The sequence below is a fragment of the Chiroxiphia lanceolata genome, chromosome 16 (genome assembly GCF_009829145.1).
Source record: "Chiroxiphia lanceolata isolate bChiLan1 chromosome 16, bChiLan1.pri, whole genome shotgun sequence".
In the NCBI taxonomy this organism is placed as follows: Eukaryota; Metazoa; Chordata; class Aves; order Passeriformes; family Pipridae; genus Chiroxiphia; species Chiroxiphia lanceolata.
The window spans coordinates 7,051,312-7,077,525 of record NC_045652.1 but is presented as its reverse complement, the minus strand read 5'-3'; the positions used below and the strand labels follow the sequence as shown (position 1 = coordinate 7,077,525).

The window sequence follows — 26,214 nt, the reverse complement described above, 5'->3', positions numbered from 1 at the left end:
TGTTATACATTTGCACCTTCTGTCTGGACACATGGAACGAGAATTAAACACAGTTTTCAACCATTTTCAGGCTCTCAAGTCCACAGTTCCTCCCAAAGAGCAGCTCTTGAGTACATCCCAAGATCACAAAGGGGTTTTTCCACGATGCCAGCCAAGCCTGGGTCTGTGACCCCACTGACATCAAGCAATGCAGACTGTACATGGCAGAGTTCAGACTGGCTTTATGAGAGCTCTGAGAGGAAATAGGACCTGGCCTACATCAAGCCCACCAACACAAATTGAACCTGACAACATCTTTTGAACAAACAGACACCGACTGAGTTCGCCCTGGCCGGGTATTCGTGTCACAGGGTGAAGGCACTTTTTGCCTGCTCACATTCAGAGTCATATTCATGGATCCCCAGAGCAGCTCAGTGAGTGTGTATAGTCCTGTTCCCTTTGCATTCATTGACAGTGGCTTGAGGGTGTATTCGTTTGCCACAACAGAAATTTATAAGGGATTTGTTCTATATTTCCCCATCCGTTTGAGGCAAACCATGTTCATTTAAGTGCCCCTTACTCTGCACGAGCCCATTGTTTGGGTGTAGTCCACTGTGCTTAACCCTTTTCTTTAATGGGGGGCTGGGGGTGGAGGAAGAAGCATTGCTGCTGCTTTGTAGCAACTGTAGCTGTGGTACATTAACATCACTCATCAGAATGTGGCCATAAGTGGTAAGAAGTTTAGATAACTGAAAAAGTGAAGCTTTACCAGAGGCAGTTTTAAATTAATTTCTACACAGCTGCTTTCCTCTGAACTACAGATGTCCTAAAAATTTGGCTAATTTTAGAAGTGAGCTACTCATTCCTCAGTGACTGACTGCTGTGAAAATTCACTTCACGGAGAAGTAGCGAGTCACAGTAATCTCTGTTTTGATCACGTTCAGGACCTCCATCAAATTCAGTGAGGATTCAAGTGCTTGTGGAAACAAGAGACAACAGTGCCCTTGCTCTTAATTTGCACTGTGTTACTGAATAAGAATGACCCATACTTTGGTGGTGAGGCCAAGCTGATCCCTGTTTTAAAGCTACACCCTGGCCTCCAAAGGATACAACTTAGCAGAGTGCAGATGAAATTTGGACTGTTCATGCATGTCTGCAGTGCAACATGTGCAGTGCAGAGTGTCTGATTCAGCACAACAGGGGAGAAAAGAGTAGAAAAGGCCAATGTGGATGTATTTTATTTAAAAATACAAATATTTTTCTGTGAATGAGTTCAAACTGCACAGCCAAACCCTTATACACTCAATGGAAGAGGAAGTTTTCCTCATTTCTTGTTAGGAGTTTCTTTATTTGTTGTAGCATCCAGAACTCCTTAAGGACTGGCCATGGCTGCTGAACCAAATTCACCTTTTCCCCTCGCTGTCTGCTGGCATTTACATCTCCAAATGATGTGAGGACATCCTGTGCCTATTTTATATTCTCAGATGAGTTCTTGGAGCACAACAAGGTAACAATGACCAGAGATCTGCTTTCTGGTTTCCTCACTGCACTAGAATTTTGCTCTCCTTCTGCCTTGGCACATAAACCACGGAGCAGTAATGAGCAGAAGGCAGAGGATCACTTGGAAATGAGGAGAGCAACACACATTTCCTGAATGAATAGATAAGAAGTCTCTCTCTCAGCATCTCTGGCTATCTAACTGACTGACCTGACTTATTGGTAGGTGTAGTCTCTTCATCCATTATTTTTCCATTTTCGAGCCACTGAATCTCTTGTCAACAGTGCCAAATTTTTCCTACCAAAGAATCTGAGAGACTATCTGAGTGAAAAGGGTTAACAAGCTCCCAGAGCAGTCCCAGAAAAATGGTCACTGAATGCTGTGTGGCCATAAACACCCAACATTCAGATATTTTGATTTTTTGGTCACCTGAGACAACGTGATCCTCATTTCCTCCAGTGCTTTTGCATTTTTTGATTATTTATGTGAAAAGTGCAGAAAGAGGTTTTTCTGCATAAATTATTCTTGCTTCCAGTTCATCAACCATGTTTTTACTCCATGCTTAGATGGTTATTGCTCATTTAAGCAACACTGACATGCCTAAAGCTACAAGTGGATGGAGATCTTGTAGCTGAACACCTTCATGAAATTCAAGTCCCAGGACATACAAAGGTAGCTCATCACAAATTTTTATGCACATCATTTGGACATTCATTTGGAAAGCATGAGCAATCCAACTCCAAATTCCACTCTGCTAAACTGTAAGAGTTTTAGCCCATCCTGTTGCTTAATAAGAGTTTCCTCAAGTTCAAACTGGCCTCATTATCCTGAGGTATTAGTTCTATTTATTCAGTCTCACCATTCTGCGAGCCTGGCTCAGTAACAGTTAATTTTCTTTCCTTAATTTTCACTTCCAGGGAGTGCAAAGGTACAAACTTTCTTTAGAATTTCTTGCAGAAATTAAAGAATATCCCAAACCAAACTTCTAAATCCCTGGGAAAATGGTCACTCAGCTACTGGAGAGGTGCACAGACATGCAAGTAAAAGCTGTGAATACAAGTATTTATACAGTTTGGCGTGATTTTATATTTCTTTCATAAACTTTCTTCTTCCCTTCTCACGCGCACACACAAACCTTTGAGGAATTGACTGGACATGACTATGCCAAAAAAAAAATAAAAATACAATAGATAGAATTCCTCCCTGAAACACAGACCTAGAAAGCCTTCTCTGATGCTGGGATTTGTTAGTCTCCTGTGGGATTAAATCAGATCTAATTGATTGGATACAGTGAGGCTAGAAGGAGAATATAATTGGCAGCAGACCTACCGTCACATCTCTGAGTCTACAGCTCCCAGCATTTCTTGGAGCTGCACAGTTCTTTGATCCCAAAGGAAACATTAGACAGTGCTCCAGCTCTGCTTGCAGTTGCAAAACTGTAAAGTGAGATTCTGCAAATATGACACTCAAAGAATAAATATCTCCTGGTTAGGTCCCTGCAGAAAATCATGTGGCCACAAGTGTGCCAGTGCACGAGGCAGCTTCTTCCTCAAAAAGGGGGAGCACGGGAGAAAACTGCCCTGGTTGTGTGTCCTATACACACACAGAAGGATCCTCACCATGAAGTTAGCTCTGGGCTGTTATCTTTGAAGCATCCTCCTGTCTGATGGGAAATTTGTTTCTGCCTTTTCTTAAGATTCAGACCTTCTCTTTCCATGGAAATGACAGGAAGTCTATGCTGATACAAGTTCTACCTTTTGAGAATAGAAGTGACTGCACAACAATATCTATCTCATCACAAGATGAGATTCTGTACCATTCCCTGTACTTCACTGAGCTCTGGGCTGGAAAGAAATACTGTATTTGGAAAAATGGAAAGACACAACACACCTGCCCCCCATTCATGGGGGTTGATACAGTCCACTTTTAGAAAAAGCAGAACCACAGAATTATTGGATGCAATATGTTTGTATTATTTTACTTTCCTATACCAACCACACTGTTACATTGATAGGTAAATAATCATCTTTCTTTGGAAGGCTTAGAAAGGAACTGTGCTTTCATTTCAAAGAGTAAAGAAATTTTCCGTTACTACTTCCATGAGCAGTTACAACAAAGACAGATCAAAAGAAATTTGGGACATGGGAGTAGCTCCCTGGATTCAACACCACAAAAAACTGCCAGGGAAGTACAGCTTCATGCATCATTTGTAATATCCAGAGGGTGATTCAGTTAATGATTTCATACATCTGGAGGTATGTTCAGTGTCATGAATAATGCCAGACTAGGCGATCTGCCCAGTTCCACACTGGAACTCCGGATCTGTCTCAAGGAAGTACGATATAAAAGCTTGGTGTCTTTTTATTATTATTATTTACTTAGCCCAGCGTGGCTGGAGAATTTGAAGCTTTTGAGTGTTCATTTGTTAAGGGAATCTTTCATATTTTAATCCTTGCTTCTCCTTCAGGCACAGGAGCAAAGCCAAGCAGCACTCACTGCACCAATCCCCCTGCTAGATGAAGTGCAGCATCACTTATTTCATCCATGCCTTCTGCTGAGACCACCAAACTTCAAATCCTGCCCAGAGCATTCAGATGGAATTTCAAGACCTTTTCTTGCTTCCACTAAATAATTTAACTGTTACCTCTGTCATTTGCCCAATTGGCTTTAATACCCACAGGCACTTTGTCAGAGGCAAATAAAAAATGCTTGGGGAGTCCTGATCAAAATATTTTCCTATTTTATCATCCAGCACACTCATTTCTTCTTCCAGTGAGGTGCCCATATTTTAATTATAAATATGTTGTTTGTGCAAAGCCTCAGCATCTTGAGCAAAATCATCTGCTTTGCTGACAATCTTTTTCAGCCTTTTAAAAACCAACATTTTACTGTAAAAACAGGGAGATATTCTTTCCAAGGCTGGGGAATTGTGCTGTAAGGAGTCAGACATCCCAGCAGCCATTGCCCAGGCCATCCTCTAGCAAACAGATGGACCTGTGAAAAGGGAACTTTAGGGATATGTTGCTCTTGGCAGAAGCTACATCTAAGCTGCTGGAAGAAAACTGCAAATAGCCCTTCTTTTACAAAAAGCAGTTTTAACACCAAAATAAGATGCCCTTGAACATTGCCATCCATATTGTCTCATTTCTTAGACTTGAACAACACAATGAACTTGTAAAAAAAAGAAATCTGATCTTTAGATCCATTTAGTTTATGTTTATCTCAGAATTTTTATTTTTGTTGGACTGACATCTAGTGAATTTGGTTTTGTCTGAATTTGGTCTACTACCTGGTTATATGGTGGTCGAAGAATATTCATAACAATGTATTAAATTCTTTAACCTAGTTTTCATGCCAAAATTGCAAATTTAAATCTGTGCATTCTAATTCTTGTTCTTGAAATTAATATTCTTTCCACCCACACTCCCTACAGTGGTTTCCCTGCAACAGAGAAACAGCCATTTTTTCTTGTTATCAGCATGTATTTTAAAATAGAGAAAATTAAACCATAACCAAAATTCATAACCACTTATTCATAAAAGCTCAGCTTATAAACACTACTCCACAATCCACCAGTGAGAGAACTCACACCCTCCCACTAAAAATTAAGCTGGTTCTCTGGAAGCCAGTTGATTTTTAAAAATCCTTATTATGTGATCGTGAACCAAAATGAAACAAAAAGTTATTTTCTCCTTTCTAAATGACACAATGGATGGATCTAAAATACAGTACCACGAGCCCAGCTGATCACTAGGGAATGAAGACTTGCAGGGTTTTTACTTTCTTTTGCTTGTCCCTTGCCTTTGGAGACTGGAGCCTTCAGAGGTCACCAGCTCACAGTAACCAGGCTTGTTTCCATCTGTTGGGCTCAGCGACGGCACGGGAAGAAAACAGCTAAATCCAAATCAAGCACAGATTATCCCAGCCTATTTCTATGAAATGGTGATGAATTATGCATGAGGGGTTTTTTACACATTAAGAGATGTAAAGACAGGAGTGAGCGAAACTTTGTGCTTAGGCAATAAAAGTGAACCACTGGAAAACAAGGCTCAGCTGGCAGGAAGACCAAGTCTAACAATGTTAAGCATTTTCATTTGCATCCCTTCTTAAACATCCTTCTCTGCAACTGCTTGAGTTTGCAATATAAACATGCCTCTCTATAGAAACCTACTTCTCACTCTGCAATGCAAGTTTTATATCAATTATTTAAGTGTAGAGGTTGATCATAAAGATACGAAAACAATGGTGAACACTTGCAGAAAAACAGCAACACCACGAGATCCCAACCAAAGTCTGGATTTACTCTCAACTGTGGCTTTTACAGTTCCCACCACGGAGCCTCCACATTGCACTGGCTGTTCTGAACATCCTCCACTCGTTTTTCCTTCCACACTATTAGCTTTGTAGGTGATTTATGGCAATATTTTTGCAGTAAGAGTTTCATACATGTGCTCAACATGTGATATTCTGCAAGAGGTTCTCAGAGGTGTCAAACAATCAAACCTTGCAACTTTACTGGTGACAGAACCCCCCTTCATAGATGTTTTTCAAAAAATTAACAGGAGTTTTGAGAATCTGTCTAGAGTTCCTCATTATTTTTAAATTTCTGCTGTGTTCCAAACTCAGCACATAGAAGTAAAGTTCTAAATGACTTAAAAGTGTCCACTTTGAATGATTTCTGTGGAAAAATAAGTCTTGTAAGTAAATCACAAGTTGCTGTAAAGAAAAAGCTTTTATTTATTAAGTAGTCTTTTAAGAAGAAACTATTCTAATGTAAAAGCAGGTTACAGTGATTGATTCAGGGTTTCTTCTTTTGAAAATCAAAAGGTAGAAAGGAAAAGCAGCTTTTTAAGGGGGTGCTTTGATTGATCAAAGAATAACAGAAAGTACAATTCTGAAATCCCACTACTGCCAATATGTTTAATTCAGGAATTTTGGGGTTGAAAAGCAAACTCAGTGAGAAACAGGCTTAAATTCTTACACTTTTCCTACAGTTCTACTGCTTCATATTTGGCTTATTTTTGTATGAAAATATTATTTGTTCCAGTATGTCAGAATCTGTCTCCATGAGGACAACAGAGCTTTAAACTATTTCAGTCAGATCTGTTGCATTGACAGTGTCTGGGACAGGAACATTTGGGTTTGCCTGGGTGATTTTCAGCAGGTATGAAGATCACTTTGTTGCAAGTCAATTTTGCTTAAGTAAACAATTAATATGTCTGGTTTGGATTGTCACCAAATTTCAAAACTCAAAACTTTTCAGCTCTGCACATGGATATATGTCAACAGCAGAGTGGGATGTTCTCCAGGATTACTCACAAGAACTAGTAAGACAACTGATAGGAATGAATCCCTCATTAAGAATATAATATAAATAGCAGCAGTTATCTGTCTTCTACACTGGTTCTGCAAAGGGGGTTCTAAAGACAGTAAATGTGTTTGAAAGAAAGCACACAGACAAAAGTCCCAGAGACCATTGCTTTACTCCTCCACACTTACACTGTAATAACAAAGGGCTCGAGGCATGGAGGAAAGAAGAGCAATAACATGATTTGTAATGCACACAGTTCATTGCTGCCAGAGTCCTTCTCTAACAGCTTATTTGACGAAGGATAGGGGGAAAAGAGAAGCTGAAAAAAGTACATCTGATATGAAGTAGCCATAATACTGCAGCATCAAAGATATTCAGAAAAATATCAGTTGGTCTCATTCTAAAGACAATATGAAGTACAACAGGCAATTTTGGTAGTGGGAAAGTCTGTAAACCTTCCCAGGCTATGGAAGGTGCTCCTGTGAAAATCAGCAAGGGCCCTGTCCCAGTGGGGGAGGCAGAGCTGCAGCTCAGCACTGCTGGCTCTCATTTCCACAAGCCATGGTTGTGATTGCGATTCCTTGGAAAAAGGGCAGAGGTAGGAGCTGTACACTCTGATATGGCAAAGTCCTGTGTGTGTGCACTATTAAATATTCATTGAAATGAGCTTCAGTTCTGCCTGGGCTGGCTGTCACTCACAGGGGCTCTGGCTTTCAGCAGAGGCTACTCAGAGGGTTCTGTTCAGAGCAGGCGGTGCTGCTGCTTTGCTGTGAGTTTGCCCAACATGCATGAAAACCACAGGAAACTCATTTCCTTCTGACACTGCAGGGCTGGGAATTGCCAGGGAACACCAGTTCTTTTCAGTTTGACATGTCTAGTTTGGGAACCTCTGGCAACTGTTCACAAGACTTTAATAATATAAATGTCATGGAGTCTAAAAGGAGGGAGACGGGAAGAGGAGAAAGAAGAAAAAAACAGCACTGAATGTGTGCAAGTACAGCTATGGAATACAGCACTGAATATGTGCAAGTACAGCTATGGAATTACAAACTTTTTTTTTCTCCTGGTGAAAAGACTAGACAATGATAACTTAGTAATAGAAACAACTTACGCCACGACTATTTTGGAAAAAAAAAAATCAATCCAGAACAATTGCTAAAAATTTTTTTAAATTACAGCAGTTAAGAAATAGATCAAATAAAAATAAATTATGCAAAAAAATAGCTATTATATCACTGGGATTTTTTTTTTAATTCAACCAGTACAGTTCAAAAATCCTTTAGGCCTCTCTTCATACTCAGAAATAATAGTGTAAATCTAGTATGATGCCAGTTGAAAGACAGAAAAATGCAGGATTATTTCAGCACTAAAAGCACATCCTAATTACACATTCAGAGACCTGAATTGGGTCTTCTGAGTCCTCAAAGAGCTTCCTATGGCATCACAACTAGTATTTGTAGGTGATTTATAGCTGATTCAGACACATTTAAGAGCTATAACCAACAGTATACTAAAAGAAACAAAACCATCTAATAAAAAGTATTGAGACTGAAAATGAAATTCAGCACACAGAAGAATGCCAACAGCAATGTGTGAAAAAAAATGAAATTAGGTCCATGCTAAGAACAGTTATTACAAATAAACGTGGTCAGGAATATAACAGCTTTCTCAGTCAGCGTTAAGTAAGATGGATTGGCACCTCAAGGAGAAACAAACCCGCATTTCTAGATGCTAAATCCCACTGCAGAGCACTGTGGAGTGTTTGTGTGAGGTGACCCACATAGCAGCCCGTGTGCAGCCTGCCAGGCCACTCCACCTGCTCCGCTCCGTCCCAGGAGCCAGGCTGGGCACGCGGCCGGAATGGCTCTGCCCGCACGGGCAGGGCCTCTCACTGCACATGGCTGCACACTCTGCCCCAAAGGCAGAAGGAAGTCGTGTCCCTGGAGTGCTCAGGGAGTTCTGCCCTCAAACACTCCGAGGGTGCCCCAAAGGCAGAAGGAAGTCGTGCCCCTGGAGTGTTCAGGGAGCTCTGCCCTCAAACACTCTGAGGGTGCTCCCCGGTCAAACAGGTTACAAACAGTTTCACGGTCTTGCTGAGGTGTGAGAGCGCTGCTGCAACCTCTGCACACAACCAGATTTATCCCAACTGATGTGCTTGAGAAGCATTAAAAACCAGGCAGTGAAAAAGCAAGCAAGACCACCCCAGGAAGAAGTGGAAGAAGCCTTTTAAGCAAATCTCCTAAGTGTTAAACTCTTTGGCTTCGGACAGCACTGGTAGAAAGCAAACCAAACCCTCCTTTCCTATAATCAGTTTATGCTGCAGTCATGCTTTATTCACGAGTTAAGCATGACAGCATAGCTCCTTGGATAGTTCCTGTTTCAAAAGGCAAGTTTTCTTACCATATATAAGGTTTCCAGTAAAACTCAAACTGATAAATGTGCTTAAATGAGATAAAACGAAATAAATATTCCACAGTAGAAATTTTTATACTTATTTGCCATCGTGGATGCCATGAAAGCCATGAGCTTAGAGGCCTTTAGGAAAAAAAATAATGAAAAAAAAAAGATTTACAGTTACAGGACAGCCACTGAGTGCATTTGCAAAGAAAATCAGAGATTTAAATACATAATTCTCTTAGACTTGTTTTACAATTTCATTCCTTGGATCAAGAATAGAACTGGCAGTCTTATTTCCTTCTCGAGTTTATCACTCATTGCACAATACTGAACCAGCAGTTTGCCACACTGATGCTTAAATTTAAAACGTTAAATCACTCCAGAATACAACAAAGTAGTGTGATCTTTGTCTATCCACAAGCAACAGATTTCAGGTTTCCTGAAAGTATTTACAATTCTAATGTTAATTAAACATGATGTAGCCACCATTTGCTTCCAGGTGACAGGACCTATTGATTTTGGTTGGTCAGAAAAACTTTGTTTTTGTTAAACTGGTTAGACTCCAGTATTCTGCACGCCACTGATCTCTGTATTAGGTAGAATGTGTGTGTGCCTGGAGTATTTTGATCAAAACCAAATCACAACATCACTGCAGCACTTTGCAAAACTGAATCATAAATATTGCAACTTAATACTATGTAAATCAATGCAGTCAATATACAAAGCCCAACTGGAAAAATCTGTTTTACACGTCCAAGGAGAAACCTAACTAAACTTACACAGTAAATAAACACTTGGAAAAAGAAAAAAGAAAAAAACCCTAGACTTTGCAGTGCTGTGCTTTTTGGCACGCTGTCAGACGAGGGTTCTGCTCACAGACATGTGGCTACTCTGGCATTCCAGGGAATGATAACCCTGCATATGAGGAGCCACACAGGATGTCTGATGCCTGAGGAGTTAATCAAAATCTGTCTCAGTGTTCCCAGCCAAGCAGCAGATTTCACTGTAGTGGTTAAAGAGAACATTGCTGAGACTGGAGGCTTTACTTACCAAGTCTAATTACATTCCAATTCTAAACCATTCCTAATGCATCTCAGAACTCAGAAATATTCTGGCCTCTTCAGCCTTTCAGAAACAGTCATGAAAATAATGGTTAGAAGAAAAGAGATGTTTGGGCCTACATATTTATCTTTCTTCGTGTCTCATATCGTGAAAGAATTTTATTTCACTGGGAAAATAAATGTAGTCTTGTGTCTGGAGGTGGACAAGCTCTTTTCAAACAATGCCTGCAGAAGAAAAGGTTGATATGGAATGTCTTTTCATGCTTGGTCTCTCTCCAGATCACTGTAAGAAATGAGTAAATAAATGAAGTGCTAAAGGGGGCCAGGAGAGGAATAACACAGAGCCACAAAAAGTAGGTTCTACAAAATTTATGAAAGTAATTTATGGGAGGTTCTATGCATTATGTATTTTTCTTTACCTCTGTCAGTAACAGGGAACAAAAACCATAGAAAAAAAATCCAAAGACATAAAATATTGTCTTCCTTTTCAGAATGTCTTAAATAAAGGCAAAATGGTATCAGAACTTCTGGGAGAAGAAAGACAAATATTTAGGATAGAAATCAATGCATTGCAGCCACAGCCTGAATTCTGAATTTTCAGAAATCAATACAAGAATGGAGAAGGAGGGCTGCAAAAATGATTTTAGAGGTCCTTTGCCCTTTCTTAGAATTTAGTATGGTTTAAAATTGCCCCACCCTGTACACACACAGTTACTAACCCAGTGCCTGTGAGATAAGAACAACTAGTGACCAACCATGAAGTGGCTCCACTCCTTCCCCTTGGCCACAGACAGATCTGTCACATCACCCTGCCCACTGCTGGCATTCCAAAACCACAATCACATGTGCCTGAATCATCCAGATGTGTTCTGTTTGCCAACAGACTTCATGTTATGCAAAGCAAATTCTTCTATGGTCCACGGTGGTTGGTGAACCCCCTAATTCAAATAACAGGTCATTAGTTCTTTGTTTTACTGTATGGAACACATTTTCCCATTAATTCATTGGATTCAATTCGTACCTGGGCACAGTTAATATGAACTCTGTCCTTGTTATTTTTTCCCCTCAGCCAAGAATAAAGTTGTGCTAGTGTACAAATGATACTTCTTTGATTTTCAGATAAAACCCTGCAAGAACTCTCACATAGAGTTGGTTTATACCTTGGAAGCCTTTGAACATATTGTCTTAGATGCCAGCTTGGAAAGGCAAATGAATAAGCAATCACACATTCAGACAGGATAAACAGCACCACCAAAGGCAGCATCCTAATATTTCCCAGGGCAAACTTCTCGTGTCATCTCTGAGTCAGGATTCATTACCCTTTTGTCTTTCCTTGAGTTTTCACTTTCATTACTTAGAGAAATGTAAGGTTCCCATAGCTTCAGGTAACTACACCCACGTCTCAGCAAACTCAGAGCTGTAGAAGTAAAGCCTTGTTATAAACTGTTAAATATTACATGGGGACAGCCTCAGTGTTACACAGAAAACATCCCCACACCGGCAGTTAGTGGGTTTTAGCTGTTATCTGGGGTGTCATGGTACCACTTTCATTGCTATCCTGTCCCCCAGCACTTTCCATTGGCTTGCTTTCTGCATCTCTAGCCCTTAATTTGAAATACTGTCTTTTTCTGGTTGGAATAAAGCTCTGCATTTCACAAAGTACTTCTCAAAATCCGTTCAGATAAAAAACAATTCTTGAAACATCTGTTGAGAGATAGTGTTCCCTATGTATTTTTGTATCTTCTGACTGTGACTCTAAGCTCTCACTGAAGTTTGTGTTTGGGGTTTTGTTTTAGTTTTGGTTTTTTAATGTCTTTAGAGCTTTTATAAGGAGCTCACTCCTTTGTGGATTCTCTTCTCTCACTTCAGAGACTTCTTCCCACTCCCAGGTGCCTACTTTCACAAAAGTTGTAGGACAGAATTGTCTTTGAGGAGACTATATTTCTCCAATAGTTGTGAGACGTGGTGCAAGTATTCAGAGCCATTTTATGGACCCACAAAGATAAGAGCATTGTCAATGAGGAAGAGAGCTAAAAACCCTGCAATATTTTACAAGAAAAAGAAAGCATTGCACAATGTTAATGCATGTCTACCTGACTCTGTGCCACAAGTGGTTACACAGTGACCCTGAAGATTACTTAAGCTGGGGAACAGAACATTACACAGCTTTAGGATCTCCTCACAGTACAGATAACTCAGATAAGCACACTGAGAAATTCTGGCCCTGTGGCAGCTACAAGAGGTTTTGCCACCGGTATTCAAGAAAACATATTTTCATCTCTGGTATCTACTCCTTAAGAGTCTCACTGGTTTACATGCTTTCATTAGAGAACTGTGGATTATGAAGAAATATGTGAAACTTTCCAGTTCGGTCATGGAAGAAAAAAAAGCTTGTCTCTGTTAGTGACAGATTTAGGCAGGAAGGTGAAACTTCAAGAAAAACACACATTACAGTCACAAAAGCCTATTTCTTTCTAGTCACTTCATCTAGATGAGCCTAAAGTCAGTGTGGTTTTCCTGGGAATTTCCATGATCTTGCTATCCCAAGCAGCTTGATAGCCATCTCCTTTCAAAATCAAAATTAAGGAAAAAGGCAAGGGTGCCAGTCTGAGACATTTGACACCAGTACCAGCAAAGTCAAGGTCAAAATAAGTCCTGGTCACTCTCTCTAAGGCATTGCTGATTCCTAAGAGTGAGGAGTGGAGTGACCTGCCTTTGGGATGGTGAGCTCACGGTTGTACAACTGCTCTGAGGGGGATCCAAAGCTGAATTCCCTCCCCAGTAAGAGGCATCCCAGCTTCTGCTGAGATGGTCCCCACTCAGATTCACATCCTGATGAACTCGCACTGTGAAGCAGAAGAAAGATTCACTAGTCTAGAAAGACAAAGGAACAGAAAGCATCTCTTCAGCTTAATAGTTGAAGTATTCAATGGGGAAGGTGAAGTCCTGCTTTTGATCCTGACACTATGTCTGTATTTTCTCACTCGTTTCATGAACAGCAGGAACAAATGCCCAAGTTCTCCCCCCTCCCAGGCACACGCTTTAGGTTGGAAAAAAATCATATTTCAACATTTTTTTCAGATGAACAGCTACAAAAGTAACAAAAATTGTGGGTGCATTATCTTAAAGTGAAAACCTCAAAGAAACATTGAAAGTGAGAACATTTTTATCATTAGCTACCAGGAGGAAGGGACACAAATAATAATGCTCTGAATTAAGGCCTTTCTTCTACTATTGTTTATTTGGCAAATGTTGCAATTCTAGTTCTTCACTCCTTTTGCAAACACAAGTGATATCTATAAATACTTTTTACTGATCAACAAACAGAAGCCAATGCAAAAGGCACTTCTATAGCACCTTTCAAACAAAATCTCACTGTACTCTACAAATAGCAATTTGACCTCATAACACAACAACCTCCTCCAATGTGCTAACAGTTCCTTTTACAGCAGGTGAAACCAAGGGAGAGGGAAGTTGAGTCATGTACCTAAGGTCACGTAATAAACCCACCCTCTAACTCCAAAACAGCTCTTTGGATGTTTAAAGTCCATGAAATATTTATAGGGTCTGCTTAAGAAGAAAAACAAACTCCTTCAGATTCACAGTTGATTTTTAAAGTAGTTGGTATCAGGATACTATTATTATACTTTTCTTGGTAAAACATTTGTTACAACACCATGCTCGATATTACTCTTCTGAATATTTTGTGCTCTGAAAATGAGAAATAAAAAACCTGTTTCTGCACTAGTAGCATCAGGTCCCTCACACTGAGGCACAGCACACTGCTATTATAAAACCTGTAATGTAGTCACTGGGAAGAATGAGGACTGCTTTAAGACTTGTCAAAAGCCCTTTGGAACAACTGAACAATTTGGTTTGATCAATGCTGGTTTTGCTACAGTGGTATTGTCCCCCATCTATGTGCAAGCTGAAAGAAAACAGTTTTGGGGAGGCTAAAACTTTAGACAGAGGTTGGTTTCCACTGCTAGCATTGCCTGGGCAAATGTAAAATTCTCAGGCAAAACCCTGCCAACCATTATTTGATGAGGACAAGCACAAAGAGCAGCTCTCCCACACTGGCAGTGCCACACCAAACCCATGCAATCAGCCCTTGGTCATCTGTTTGCCACATTTCTGCTTGACTTTGCTGATGAGGATTTCCAGATCCAATCCTGGTGTGTTCTTTTCAAGCCTGGTTTCCAGACAACAGTTGGGAAGTCCCTAGAAAGGCACTAGGGACTATATCAGTTAAAATAACTTTAATGTACCCACATTTACAGAATTAATCATTTAACTTTCTTTATGATCTTCCATAAGAAACAAAGAGTTGAAAATTTGACATAATAACATGGCAATATACACGAGAGCAAAATTAATTTAGATGTGTCACAGGCACAGTCCTTGTGAGGCTGATTTTTTCCCTCCCTTGGTTTTACCAGGGGGGGTGTTCTTTATATGCAGCAGTAATACAATTGTCTCTTCTGCAGGACATCAGCCTTGATGTGACTGGGGATCTGAGTACCACGTCTAATGCAAGGACCAAAATTCAGAGACCCAGGACCATTGCTGGCAATGAGAGAAGGTCCAGGGGAAGAAAAATTAAAAGAAACTGAGGAAATGGCTTGAGCTTGTTTTGGCCTTTTTCATTTAGCCATGCAAATGAGAAGAACAGCACAAAAAAATCAGGCAATGCAAATATCTGCAATTTTTGGTCATTATTTACATAACTTAATCACTACTGCTATTCTCTAAACAGAAGACATTATTTACCTTGTAAGTGATTAAAGATCTCGGCTGTGTAAGACAAACTGCTGCAGCATAACTAAGATAAAATTACAAATTAAAAGTACAAATTCACAAATTTAATCTTATGTGAGATTAGCTTGGTTTTTAATTTTTGTATGCAAATTAAGCTATCTAAATGAGAAACAGGCATACAAATGTATCTATATTAAAAGCTGGACATAATTAATTGTGCAGAATTTAAATTACATAAACTAGTGTGACTTTTCATACATAGACAAAGTCTAAGTCATATGACAGAAAAATTTGCTCCCCTAACCAGCTTACTGGCAGTGCCTTTGATGTAAAAATATACAAAAATAAATACTTGTGAATATTCACAATGGCTTTCCTGCACCCATTTTTCTCAATTATCGATAACAGATTAATGAGAAATTAGCAATGCAAACCTATTTCCCTCCCATTCTTATTCAACCTGTGGTTCTGCAGCATTCAGTGAATATTACCAAAGTCTTTAAAGCAGAACCCACCTGTATGCCATAGAAAAACATTCACTCTACTATTAAAAAAGGAAACAGATGGAAGAGGGCAAAACACACAAAGCCCACCTTTACAGCACAGCCAAGAGCAATTTCAGTTCACTGAAGAAGAAACACCTCTTTAATGATGAAATTAAGGATTTAAGAGCAAAGTCCAGTTGCACAGTCATTATATAAAAATTGCCAAGAGATGATAAATAGCACCTGCTTTTGGTAATACTCCTCCCTGTCGAGGGGCCAGGACAAGGAGGAGGCAGAACTGAAACCTGATCTTGAAGATCAATCTGGTGCTCATGGGAATTTCCCCTCCTTGCATAAAGATCTAGTTCAGAACTAGAGAGAAGGAGAAAATTCAAAGTGCAACAAGAGCCTCCTAGGAATACTGGGGAGAGAAAAAAAGAGGGAAGCTAAACAAAAAATAGTGCAGGGAATTTAAAACCTCCTCATGAAGGCAATAGGAGCTGAGTTGTACAGACAGCTACATGCACAAGACTTCTGCAGAGAAGCCTTACATGGCATAGCTTCAAGGAAAACGATGGATCTACCAGGGCCCAGCAGAAGTCAAATCCAGGCTGACACAATCAGATATTCAAAGCACAAAGCACACCACTGCTGATTAACTCAGCACCGTGCGAGACGATCTACGCATTTGGCACTATCTTAAATAAACATCTAAATTTTTCAAGGGCGAAAATAAACCCTCTTTACATAAAAGGCAAGATCTTAAAAAATGAAATTCGGTTAATCTCCCTTTAAACCCCTAAAACTCAGTCCCAAAATTGAAATGAGTTGCTGGACTGCTGCAGAATGCCTTAAGCTTCCTGAGCAGGGTTCATACTTTCAAGCAAGGCCAAACAAATGCCAGCAATAACAACAATCAAACTTGAGCAAACGAGTGCACTGGAAGACACTTGTCTAGGAAACTGCAGAGGGCAAAATCCTGATTTGAGAACTGCAATGCAGTATTTGTTGGAGTGCTGTCGCTGTATTTCTTAGTGGCACTGAACCCAGAAAATGATGCCAGAACCTGGAATTTAGGATTTTCATGGTCTGTAAAATTCCAGGGTAAATACCCAACCTTCAACAACCCAAAGTATTTTCAGCCCCATAAAGCATTAGTGACCTTCCAACCATTTATAAGAACAGGTCCCATTCTTAATTTTGCCCTAAGGCATTATTCAACAAAAATGGGTCCCCCTCATCACACAGTACCAGACCTGAAACCTGGTTTGGTTAAACACCCACATGACCCTTTGCATTTAAAGGGATGTGCTCTCATACAACAATGCAACTCAAGATGCTGCAAGGCTTCCAAGAAAGCCTGTGTACTCCTGTACACTTCCCCAATTCCCTATGCCATAGGAGCTCTTCCCATAATGTGAACATCAGCACAGCCTGTGTGTTTTTGGGGCAGAGACAGTCTTTTGTTACAGGGCAACAGGGTTTTGTCTGCATATATGAAAAGCATTAATAATGGAGGGCTGGGAGGCAGCACGAATTTCTCCTCCTGATGTACCTGGAACTGTTCTGATCCAGTAGATAGGACTGTGCATGACCTACTGTAAACTGTTCAACATTTTTATTGTGTCCAACTGATCTTTGGGCTTTTTTGTCTCTCCCCTTTCTCAACCCAAACAGCCGACAAAGTCAACGATGACTTCTACACCAAGCGCCGCCACCTGGCCGAGCTGGCAGCCAAGGGGAGCCTGCCCCTGCACCCCGTGCGCCTGGACGACGAGCGGGCCTACACCATCGACAGCGGGCTCACCAGGCAGAACGGGCAGAAATCCAGGATGGGCAAGATACACACGCACCCGCTGGGCTACAATTCCCACTACAAGACCTGGGATCCCACCGACCACTCCCTGAGGCGGCAAGCGTACGCAAACAAGGGCAAGCACGGCATGGGAGACCCGACGTTAAGTGACCCGCTGACAACCCGGAGCCAGCACTACTTGGGCCCACAGCCATACTTCATAACCAACAGCAAGACAGAAGTAACTGTTTGAGTTTGTTTTCTTGCTTTCTTTTCTTTTTTCTTTTTTTTTTTTTTTTAATGAAATCCTTTAAAAACCACACGCAAAATACACACACGACACAAACACTCAACCGGAAGGCAAAAAAAAAGAAATTTAAAAATATAAAATTAAAAAAAAAAAAATTAGAAAGAAAAAAAAAAAGAAAACAGAAGGAAGGAACTTCCACCTGGACACTCTTGGTACCCAGCCAACGGTAGGCCGAAGAGTGGGTTAATACCATTCAGCAATACACACTGAAGGTTGAATTATAAACTCCATTTGTATTTCACAATGGAACACAAACCCTTGTGACTAAATTTTTTTACTTGAAACTAAAATCCATGATGAGAAGTAGCACAATCTAGAGAAACTTTATGTCTGCTTAAACATTTACACTATGTTCCTGCCTTGAGACAGAGGAAGAGAGAGAGAGAACAATATACTGTATTATATCATTTCAGAGAGGAATTTTGTACAAAACCTATTAATAATCCCTAGACCTGTGAAAAACCAAGAGCAAACATCTTGGTACAATCCCTAACATCTATTATTGTACTTTCACACCATCCTATAGAGAACGCAAAAAAATATATATACAATAAGGGACAAAGACACTTTCACAAGGAATTTATGAAGACTGTTATGATTAAGAGCATATGGGACCTTTGTGGCTGGTACAGAATTCTGCAGGATGATAACAAACAGTAGAAGATTTCATTTCAGTTTACTTCGTTTGATTTGAAATTTTTGGGAACCTCCAAAATAAGAAGAGACATATCATATGACACAGAAAGCTGCTGGGGGAATAAGGGCATCAGAATATTCCCTCTCAGTCCTCCTGTTTTCGGGCAGATGGTAACAAGTCTCACTTTGCAGACTGTCAGGATTTTTTCTTCACCTAAATGTTTTGCCTATCTTCAACTGCTTCAGACTGAAACTAAGCGTGGGTGGTGCCTTTACTGTATTACTATTGTTCAATGACAGTCTTGTTCTTCAAAGTGACCCCTCTGTTCCTTTAAGCTATTTCCTCATGTTTGGCTGAGGATGACAAGGGTTCTGCCCTGCTCAGCCTCCCCTGTTTGTCCCGGAGGGAAACTGGACTACATCTCCATGCAGTGGTTGCACAGTCAAGACTATTTAGTTGGCCCCTTCATTTTCCCAATTTAAACTTTTTCCCTCTAGTCTCTCATTTTGTATTTGCTTTTAGCCATGGTAGTTCTTTGTAGTTCAACTAAATGTTCTATGGTATATTGTCTCTATCGTTTGGCTTTCTATAGTGGCGTTCCCTCTTGGTGGACTATTTGGTGGAAGAGTCTGATGGTCTTGCCTCAAACGTCAAAGAGATCTGGGTTTAAACTAAACAAACAATTGGACTCACGGTCTTGACTGTGGCTCTGATGAGCAGGATGCCTTGTTCATATGAGTAAAACCACTCCTGAATTGGGCACTGGTAGTGAACTCACAGTCCTGGGCCTGTAAAAGCTTTGGCACATCCACAAAGAGCTGGGATGGGATGGCAGGCAACACATTCAGTCTTTCACTTAAATTCCTGCCCTTCCTCCAAAACGAGTCATTTGGCTAAATCCTAACTAGCTGTCTTACTACAGTTGCTTTCTCACCAGCTGTCAGTTCTTCAGGAGATTCGTTTTGGAAGAGCATGCAGGGAGGAGTAAGAACTGTCATGCTGTAAGAAGAATTGGAAGCGGCGTTTCTTACTGTATTCAACTGACTGTCAGTGCTTCTTCTTAGTCAAGGATGCAAGGGCTAAGAATTTGAAATCTGGTTAAATGGAGATACCTTTTTTTTAGCTATACTGAGATTGATTTGCATCCTGAGAGCACCGGTATCTCTCCACAAGAGTGCTGCTAAATTTTATGATCCTATGTTTTAAGACTATCAGAAGTGGACAAAGCCCACAAGACAAATACTTTGCACACAACCCAGATTCTCCACTATCTTACTTTCATTCCTTTAATCTTTATTGCCTTCACAACTGGCTGACTTAATTTGACCCTTTATGGAATGTTGCTGTTAATCCATATGCTTTAGATACACATTACAGCTGCACTCTAATTCACACAGGTTTCGTGTAACTTGAGCATATTTTATGTGGAAATATTTTAGTAACTGTATGTTCTGTAAGTAAACCCGTGTTAATACTTGTTAACTACAGAGTTTATGATACCAATAATACTTCCTACAATAAAATGTTTGTTTGTTTTTTAAGAATGTTTATTTGTAAACATATGTATTCACTATATTAATATGAATTTCTTACCTGGCAATAAAACTGATTCTAAGTGAATCCAACTTGCTGGTTCATTCCTAAACAAGTATCATTGGGCCAAATTTTGAGTATTAACTGGAGCTTCTCCCTGCAGCCAGTGGGGTTCACCTCAGCACAAATGAAGGTTTGCCATCATGAACAAGAAGTTCTTTGGAAAGCAGCTGCATGTTCTATGTATTATATAGGAGCTGCATGATGTTTAAGATCCCTTCCAGCCTTAACCATTGCATGATGCTGTGAGTGCCTGTCAAATGCAAAGTAACATTATATAGCCAAGGCACACAAGCCTTGCAAAGCCTCCTGAGCCCTGCAAGCCTCCAAGCACCACACACATCTTTGTCACTTGGTCAGTTAATTATGGTTCTGAGGAACAAAAATAAAAAGATAAGCATGCACAGGGCCAGATCCAGATCCTCAGGAATACAGGGGAGTTTTGCAATAAGTCTAAGGATTGCAACTGCCCCGATAGAGCAAATGGAACCCTGGTGTATACTGCTTCAAAATGGTTGTATGTTCATTACAGAAGAACCTGGACGCAACATCTGTGCACCAAGAACAAAAAGTCCTTTGCTGGAACAAAAAGTCCTTTACAGGTTTTCAGTGCTGCTAATGGCTCAGAAACCTGACAGTGAACACAACCTCGGTGGAGGGTTAGGGAAGCTTCTTCTCTTTGCTTTGCTAAAATGATACTGAGAATAAATTTCAGAAGAAACAGAGAATCAGGATATCCTGCTTCAGAATCCCCTTAGCACATGTCCTGGTGCAAATTCTTTAGGCAGTTTATGATTCCTAGGATGCCACGATACATTATCAGAGGGAAAACATCAATTCAAAACTGTTCAGTTAGCCATTTTAAACAGTAGAAAAATCTCATTTTTCAATATATACCTTTATGGGTGCCAGGAAACAGCTCATAAAGGCCCCATTTCTGGTTACAGAAGCATTTTCCTGCCTCAGGTACAACTACAGAAACAACCCTAATCTGCCAGAGGGCTCAGGAGAGACATACAGAGTGTGGTCACAGTGCCAGGAAAGTTCTGGGCAGCCCTGCAACCCACAGGGAAACCTGTGGAATACAAGCCTAATCTGCAGTAGACACAGCTCACTGTTACAGCTCCAACACCAACCCATCTAATGCACATGTTGTTTCTATCAGCAAATTCCTGACTGGAATCACAAATGGCAAAAAGATCAACTGCTTCACTAGTAGAAGTGTCTCTGCATAGGCTTTCGTTCTTCCAGATACATGGGAAAAAAAAAAAAGCCTCCAAAAAACCCCTCTTGAAGCTGATTTTGTGTTTCTGCATGGCTTTTTCTCTTCTGTTTGCCTGACCCTTCTGTCAGCACGAGCAAGAACTGCACTGGGCTCCCCATAAGCATTTCTTTCATAAGGCTCTTTGATATCAACCCAGATACACCACACTACAAAGAGAAAAGTGCACTGCCAGGAAATGCTGATGTTCCACATACAGAGCTAGGGAGTCTAAAAGTCCAAAGGCTGTCCAGTTTAGAGTCCTTTACCCTGGAATGTCTGTTCTCATGCTTAAAGCAGAAGACAGATGTATTTGTCACCAACAACAACACATTTTGACACTGGAAGACAATAAATCCTGATCCTAGTTCTGGGGATTCTTCCTATGTCAGAATCTGCCAAATAAACAATGCCTGAACAGGCCAGGGCTCCCTGGACAGGCCCTTCTCATCCCACCCCTGCTCTTCCAACAAAAGAATGATGTTGCTTCAGGAGCAAGGTGTTCTCTATTGATTTCTTTTCATTTTTCACCTTCAGAGCTTAGGGACCCTTTCTAGGAAGAGAAACTGTAGATTCAGACTTACTTGAGTCTGAGAGAGATTTAAAACTCAAATCTATTACTGCTACTCTTGTTTTACATAACAGAAAAGATACTACTTGTACCCAAGTGCATGAAGCAGCTGTACTAAGTCTGATCCCTCATGGATGCATGAAGAAGCTCTGTACCTCTCTTTCTGTGCAGGTAACTTGAGGCCAATTTTGCATCCCAAAACAGAATTGTTTTGCAACAGGCTTTGGTTTCTTGGTGTTTGTTTGGAATTTTTGATTTGACTTTTTGGGTTTTGTTTGTTTGTTTGGTAGGGTTTTTTGTTGTTGTTTTTTTTAAGTAAAGCTAGAATTCAATTTTTGTCTCTGCAGGGCTTTAACAATACACTGTTACACACACAGTTGCACCTTGTCTGTTTAAGCCAACACTTGCTGCCTTCACTCAGCAACTTCGCCTGCATTTAATTGTGAGGCACTGCTGCTCGTTAGTAGGGGTTGATGTTGTGCTGGCAGAGTTCAGCTTCTGAAGCTGCACACCAAGCCTTGTGTGCCTCCCTCACAATAAAAAAGGTTGGGAGAACAACAGGTTATTAAAAGTGATGATTTCCAATCAAGGGAGAATATCAGGCAGTGCTGCTGCTGTTTAATCTGAGGTTCAGGTACAAACTAGAACTGAAAGAGGGTAACAATCACAAGCCTTTTGGTGGTCATTGGCAGCACTATTTTATCAAGGAAACAAGCCCTCCCAAGCAGCAGGTGTGTCAGTGGAGCCACTAACACTCCCTGGGCAGAAGCACATTCTTCTTCTTCCTGTATGTAGCTGTTGGCCTCATTTTCACTCTCTGGTATTTGGGCTTACACTAACATTTTGATCACAGTAGTTATTATTTGAGAGACTTTGGCCAGTTTTAGTGAATATATTCCCTGAAGTAATTGGTCTCCAGGGGAAAGAGCACATTACCTGCTACTTTATTTCTTCAAGCAAAAGAAACATTGCAAAAACTTGGCAGGGGAGTTGGAACTATGTAATCTTTAAGGTCTCTTCCAACCCAAACCATTCTATGATTAATTGTGTTTTTTTTCCTCTGCCATAGGTGAAAAGAAACCAGGCTTTACTTTGTCCTTCCAGGGGTAAGGATGGAGCTCAAGGATGGCTGCTTTCCTGTCTCTTTTCAAGACAGTGTTATAATTCAGCCAGGATTTTTCATACACACTCTGCAGGAGACTGCTCTGACTACTGAGCACAGGGAGAGCTTCTTGACTCCCTCATATACTAGGAATGAAAAAATCATGCAACTGAAAGACAAAGGTAGATTGGACTTCTGTAGCATTAGCACTGGCTTTGCTGTGCATCACAGTTCAGTGGCTGCTTCCCACCACCCATTTGCAGGGGTCAGAACCGCGTGGCATTTTCAAAACTGATGTTCTCCAGTCAACTCCTTCATTCTTCTGGAGCACCCCCTCACACCCAGCACCTCACCTGGGCTCTCACCTGCCAAACCAGTGTATTAGTCTTGGGGAAACCCCGTCTCTCTGTGTACACGTGTATGCACAGACACATTTTACAGCAGTCACCTGAGCTTTGTAGCCTGACTCTCTAAAACATGTGTGTTTGCAACACCATCAAAGGGTAAGACTGATTTGGAAAATCCACCAACTGCCTTGCTGCTTTTTAGGGGCCTTACATCAGTTTTGAAGACAGAATCCATATCCCCAATTTACTTTACTTCTTTCGAAAATGAAATACTAAAGAGCATGACATTCTGTAGAAGAGAGAGTCTAAGCTTCAGGGATGAAAATTGTCCTTTAAGGCTGTAATGTATTTTACCATTACTGCTTGGGGAATGATAATACTGAGGATGATAGAGAGTAACTTGACAGGATTCATTAAGGCAGAGACAGCATGTATGCGCTATTATGCACAAGTCTCTGCACAAGTCTGCCTGTGCAGAGAAAACTGTTCTGGTTTTTAGTAACAGTGATTTATGAGTTTGTGGTTGTTGGGGTTTTTTAACTTTTCTAAGAGATGAATCTAAAAAGCACAAAGCTAAGTGTGCTTATAACAAAAGTGCCCTGTTGAACACAGCAAGTGGCACAACATTGTCCAGCATGACTCTAACAGCAAAGGCCCTGATCCTGCACTGCTGAGTTAGTGGGAGACTTGTCAGTGTGGGGAAGACCAAAACCCACAGACAACACACATTCACTCTTTGATATGCAGAACTTTCAGGTTCCACTACAAGTGATTTTTCTCAGTCTGACACCAACTAAACGGTATAGAAACGGGAAGGCAGCAGATACACCACAGGACTGCACAGATCTTCCAGACTCAGTCATGGCTGAGGCTGCAGCTCAGCAAAATAATGGCTGCAACATTGCCTTGTAGCAGAACACAATTATCCTGCCAGCAACTCATCTACCTGGTTGTCTCATAATTTTGACACAGCTCTTAATGAGTAGGGAAGACTCCACTCTCAGGCTGTTGCTTGGCTTCAGTGTGCAAGTTCAAAGCCCTTGTGACAGACAGCTACTCCAGCCATCAGGATACTCAAGTCTGCACGAAGTCCAAGTGCAGGTATAAATCTTACTGCTTTCTACAAGCAGCAACCAAACATATTGAATTTCAAGGCCCAGTTCCAACTCCCTTGTCATTTGCTGCCTAGCTGCTTCAAAACTCCTGTCTGAGACACTCTTTAGCTTTGACTCTCAGTTAATATTTAGCTGCTTACCTATTAAGATGTTTTTCATGTTTCTACACAAAGTCAGTGTCATACTAAATACTGGTATTTCTCTGCCTGTTACTTCACTGTGTACAATGTATTTTATTATTAACTGATAATTTTATTAGATGAGATATTCTTGGAAGACAGCTGTATTGAAGGAGTATTAGCAGAAAATTCTGCTTTATCACCACCAAATTTACTGATAATCACAGTTCAGTTACCTTCAGGGTTGCAATTCATTGATAGGTTAGTAATATAAACATTTACTTTTTGAAAAGGTTCTATGTACCCTATAAAAGCTATTCTGCCCACATTTCTTTTCATAATAGGCAGACAATACATGTATATTTGCAAAAATGTTGTGTCTGTATGGGACAGATAAGTGTCTGTGAGTGAACAGGTAGAAGAGAGGGGGTGCTACACTTCAGTAAAGTGATAATATCAAGTGCTTTTCCAGCTCAAATACCATTCCTCATATCTATATTATTACAGCCACAGCCACTGTATAATAATACTTTCTCATACAGGAATACTACAGAGGTTGAAATGTAGCCAATGCATTTAATTAACTCAGGGAAAGATGAAGTTGACTTTCAAATAATGACTTCCAGTATGTTCTACTGCATTTGTTCACTCTTCCACAGTGACCTTTGAGGGTGGGTCACAGTTTCAGAAAAAGGTGAGCTACAAAACTGCATGGCTATTCTGTGTGAAATATTACAGTCATCAACAGCCTCAAAAACTCTTTTCTGTTGTCTTATCTGAAAATGAGAGGAATATGTATTGCACCTCGCATACATATATAAATATATATATATATGAGAAAAAAAGAAACAAAAAAAGAGAGAAACACAGGCAAGGCAGCCTGGTGTGCAACACCTGCTGTGAACGCTGTCAGCAGCACAGAACACTCGCCAAAGAGCAGATTACCAACAGAGGCAAATTGCATTAATGTGTTTCAGCAGACAGAGGATGTTACTTCATAAAGATATAATGTTTTTCCCTTTCTCCTCTGCCCTGCCTTTGGAGTTTGGTTGGGTGTTTCTCTTTGGCTGGTGGACTTTGGGTTTGCCAGCATCAGAATGGCCCTATTCCTGTCAACAAGAGAAAGCAGAGGAAAAACCAGATTGTCAAAAACATCCACTGGATCAAGAGGAAGGTTACAAAACTTCCAAAGTGACTAAGCCTCAGTAAGAAAAAAACAGAGACTTGATAGTGTTGCCTGCTAATAACTAGAGAAGTTTTACACCATCTGCTAATTTCCCCTTTGTCAGCTGCACAAGGGAACCACATGAGAGACACCATAATAAACAGAGGTATTTTTTCCTCTCTTGGAGATCATAAGTCTCCAGAACCTGTGGCATATATGTTCACTTACACCCAAGCTGTTAATATATACAAGTGAGAAGAGAACCAGTATTTTTATCAATGTGGAATAGCAGCTGAGACAGACAACACAACCTCCGCAGGGGGACATATCCATATGTTACACAATAATGAATGCCAGAAAAATAATAGTGGTGGGGCTTTTCTTGGAGAACTCTATTCAAAGGCATTTCAACTAGAGGTCAAAAAGCTATTGTCCATAAAGACTCTGCAAAAACTGATGTAGCACAAGATCTTAAAAAAAAAAGCCACCAACACAAAGCATTTGGAAAGTGCATTAAGTCCTAGACCTGCTCTGTTATCCAGTTGGGACATACACTTCCTCCTGCCAAAGCCCTGCTATGCATATACTATATTTCTTGATCTTTTCTGTTGCCTAGTAAAGGTTTTTGAATTTGCTGCCAATTCAACCCCTGAAGCGCAGATGGGAATAAAAAGCATCTTATCTCCCAGCATACGATTCCATATCATGTT

At 40.5% G+C, this 26,214-nt stretch overlaps 1 protein-coding gene across 2 annotated transcripts in view; it reads left to right on the top strand.

The window, feature by feature from the left end:
* SHISA9 (shisa family member 9) overlaps positions 1–19,851 on the top strand; it is a 174,109-nt gene extending 154,258 nt beyond the window's left edge. For both annotated transcript variants that reach the window (XM_032703446.1, XM_032703445.1), the window contains one exon: positions 17,167–19,851. In XM_032703446.1, coding sequence (XP_032559337.1) covers positions 17,167–17,537 — 371 coding nt within the window. In that variant the 3' untranslated portion in view covers positions 17,538–19,851. The remainder of the gene's footprint in view (positions 1–17,166) is intronic.
* Positions 19,852–26,214: the final 6,363 nt, after the last annotated feature.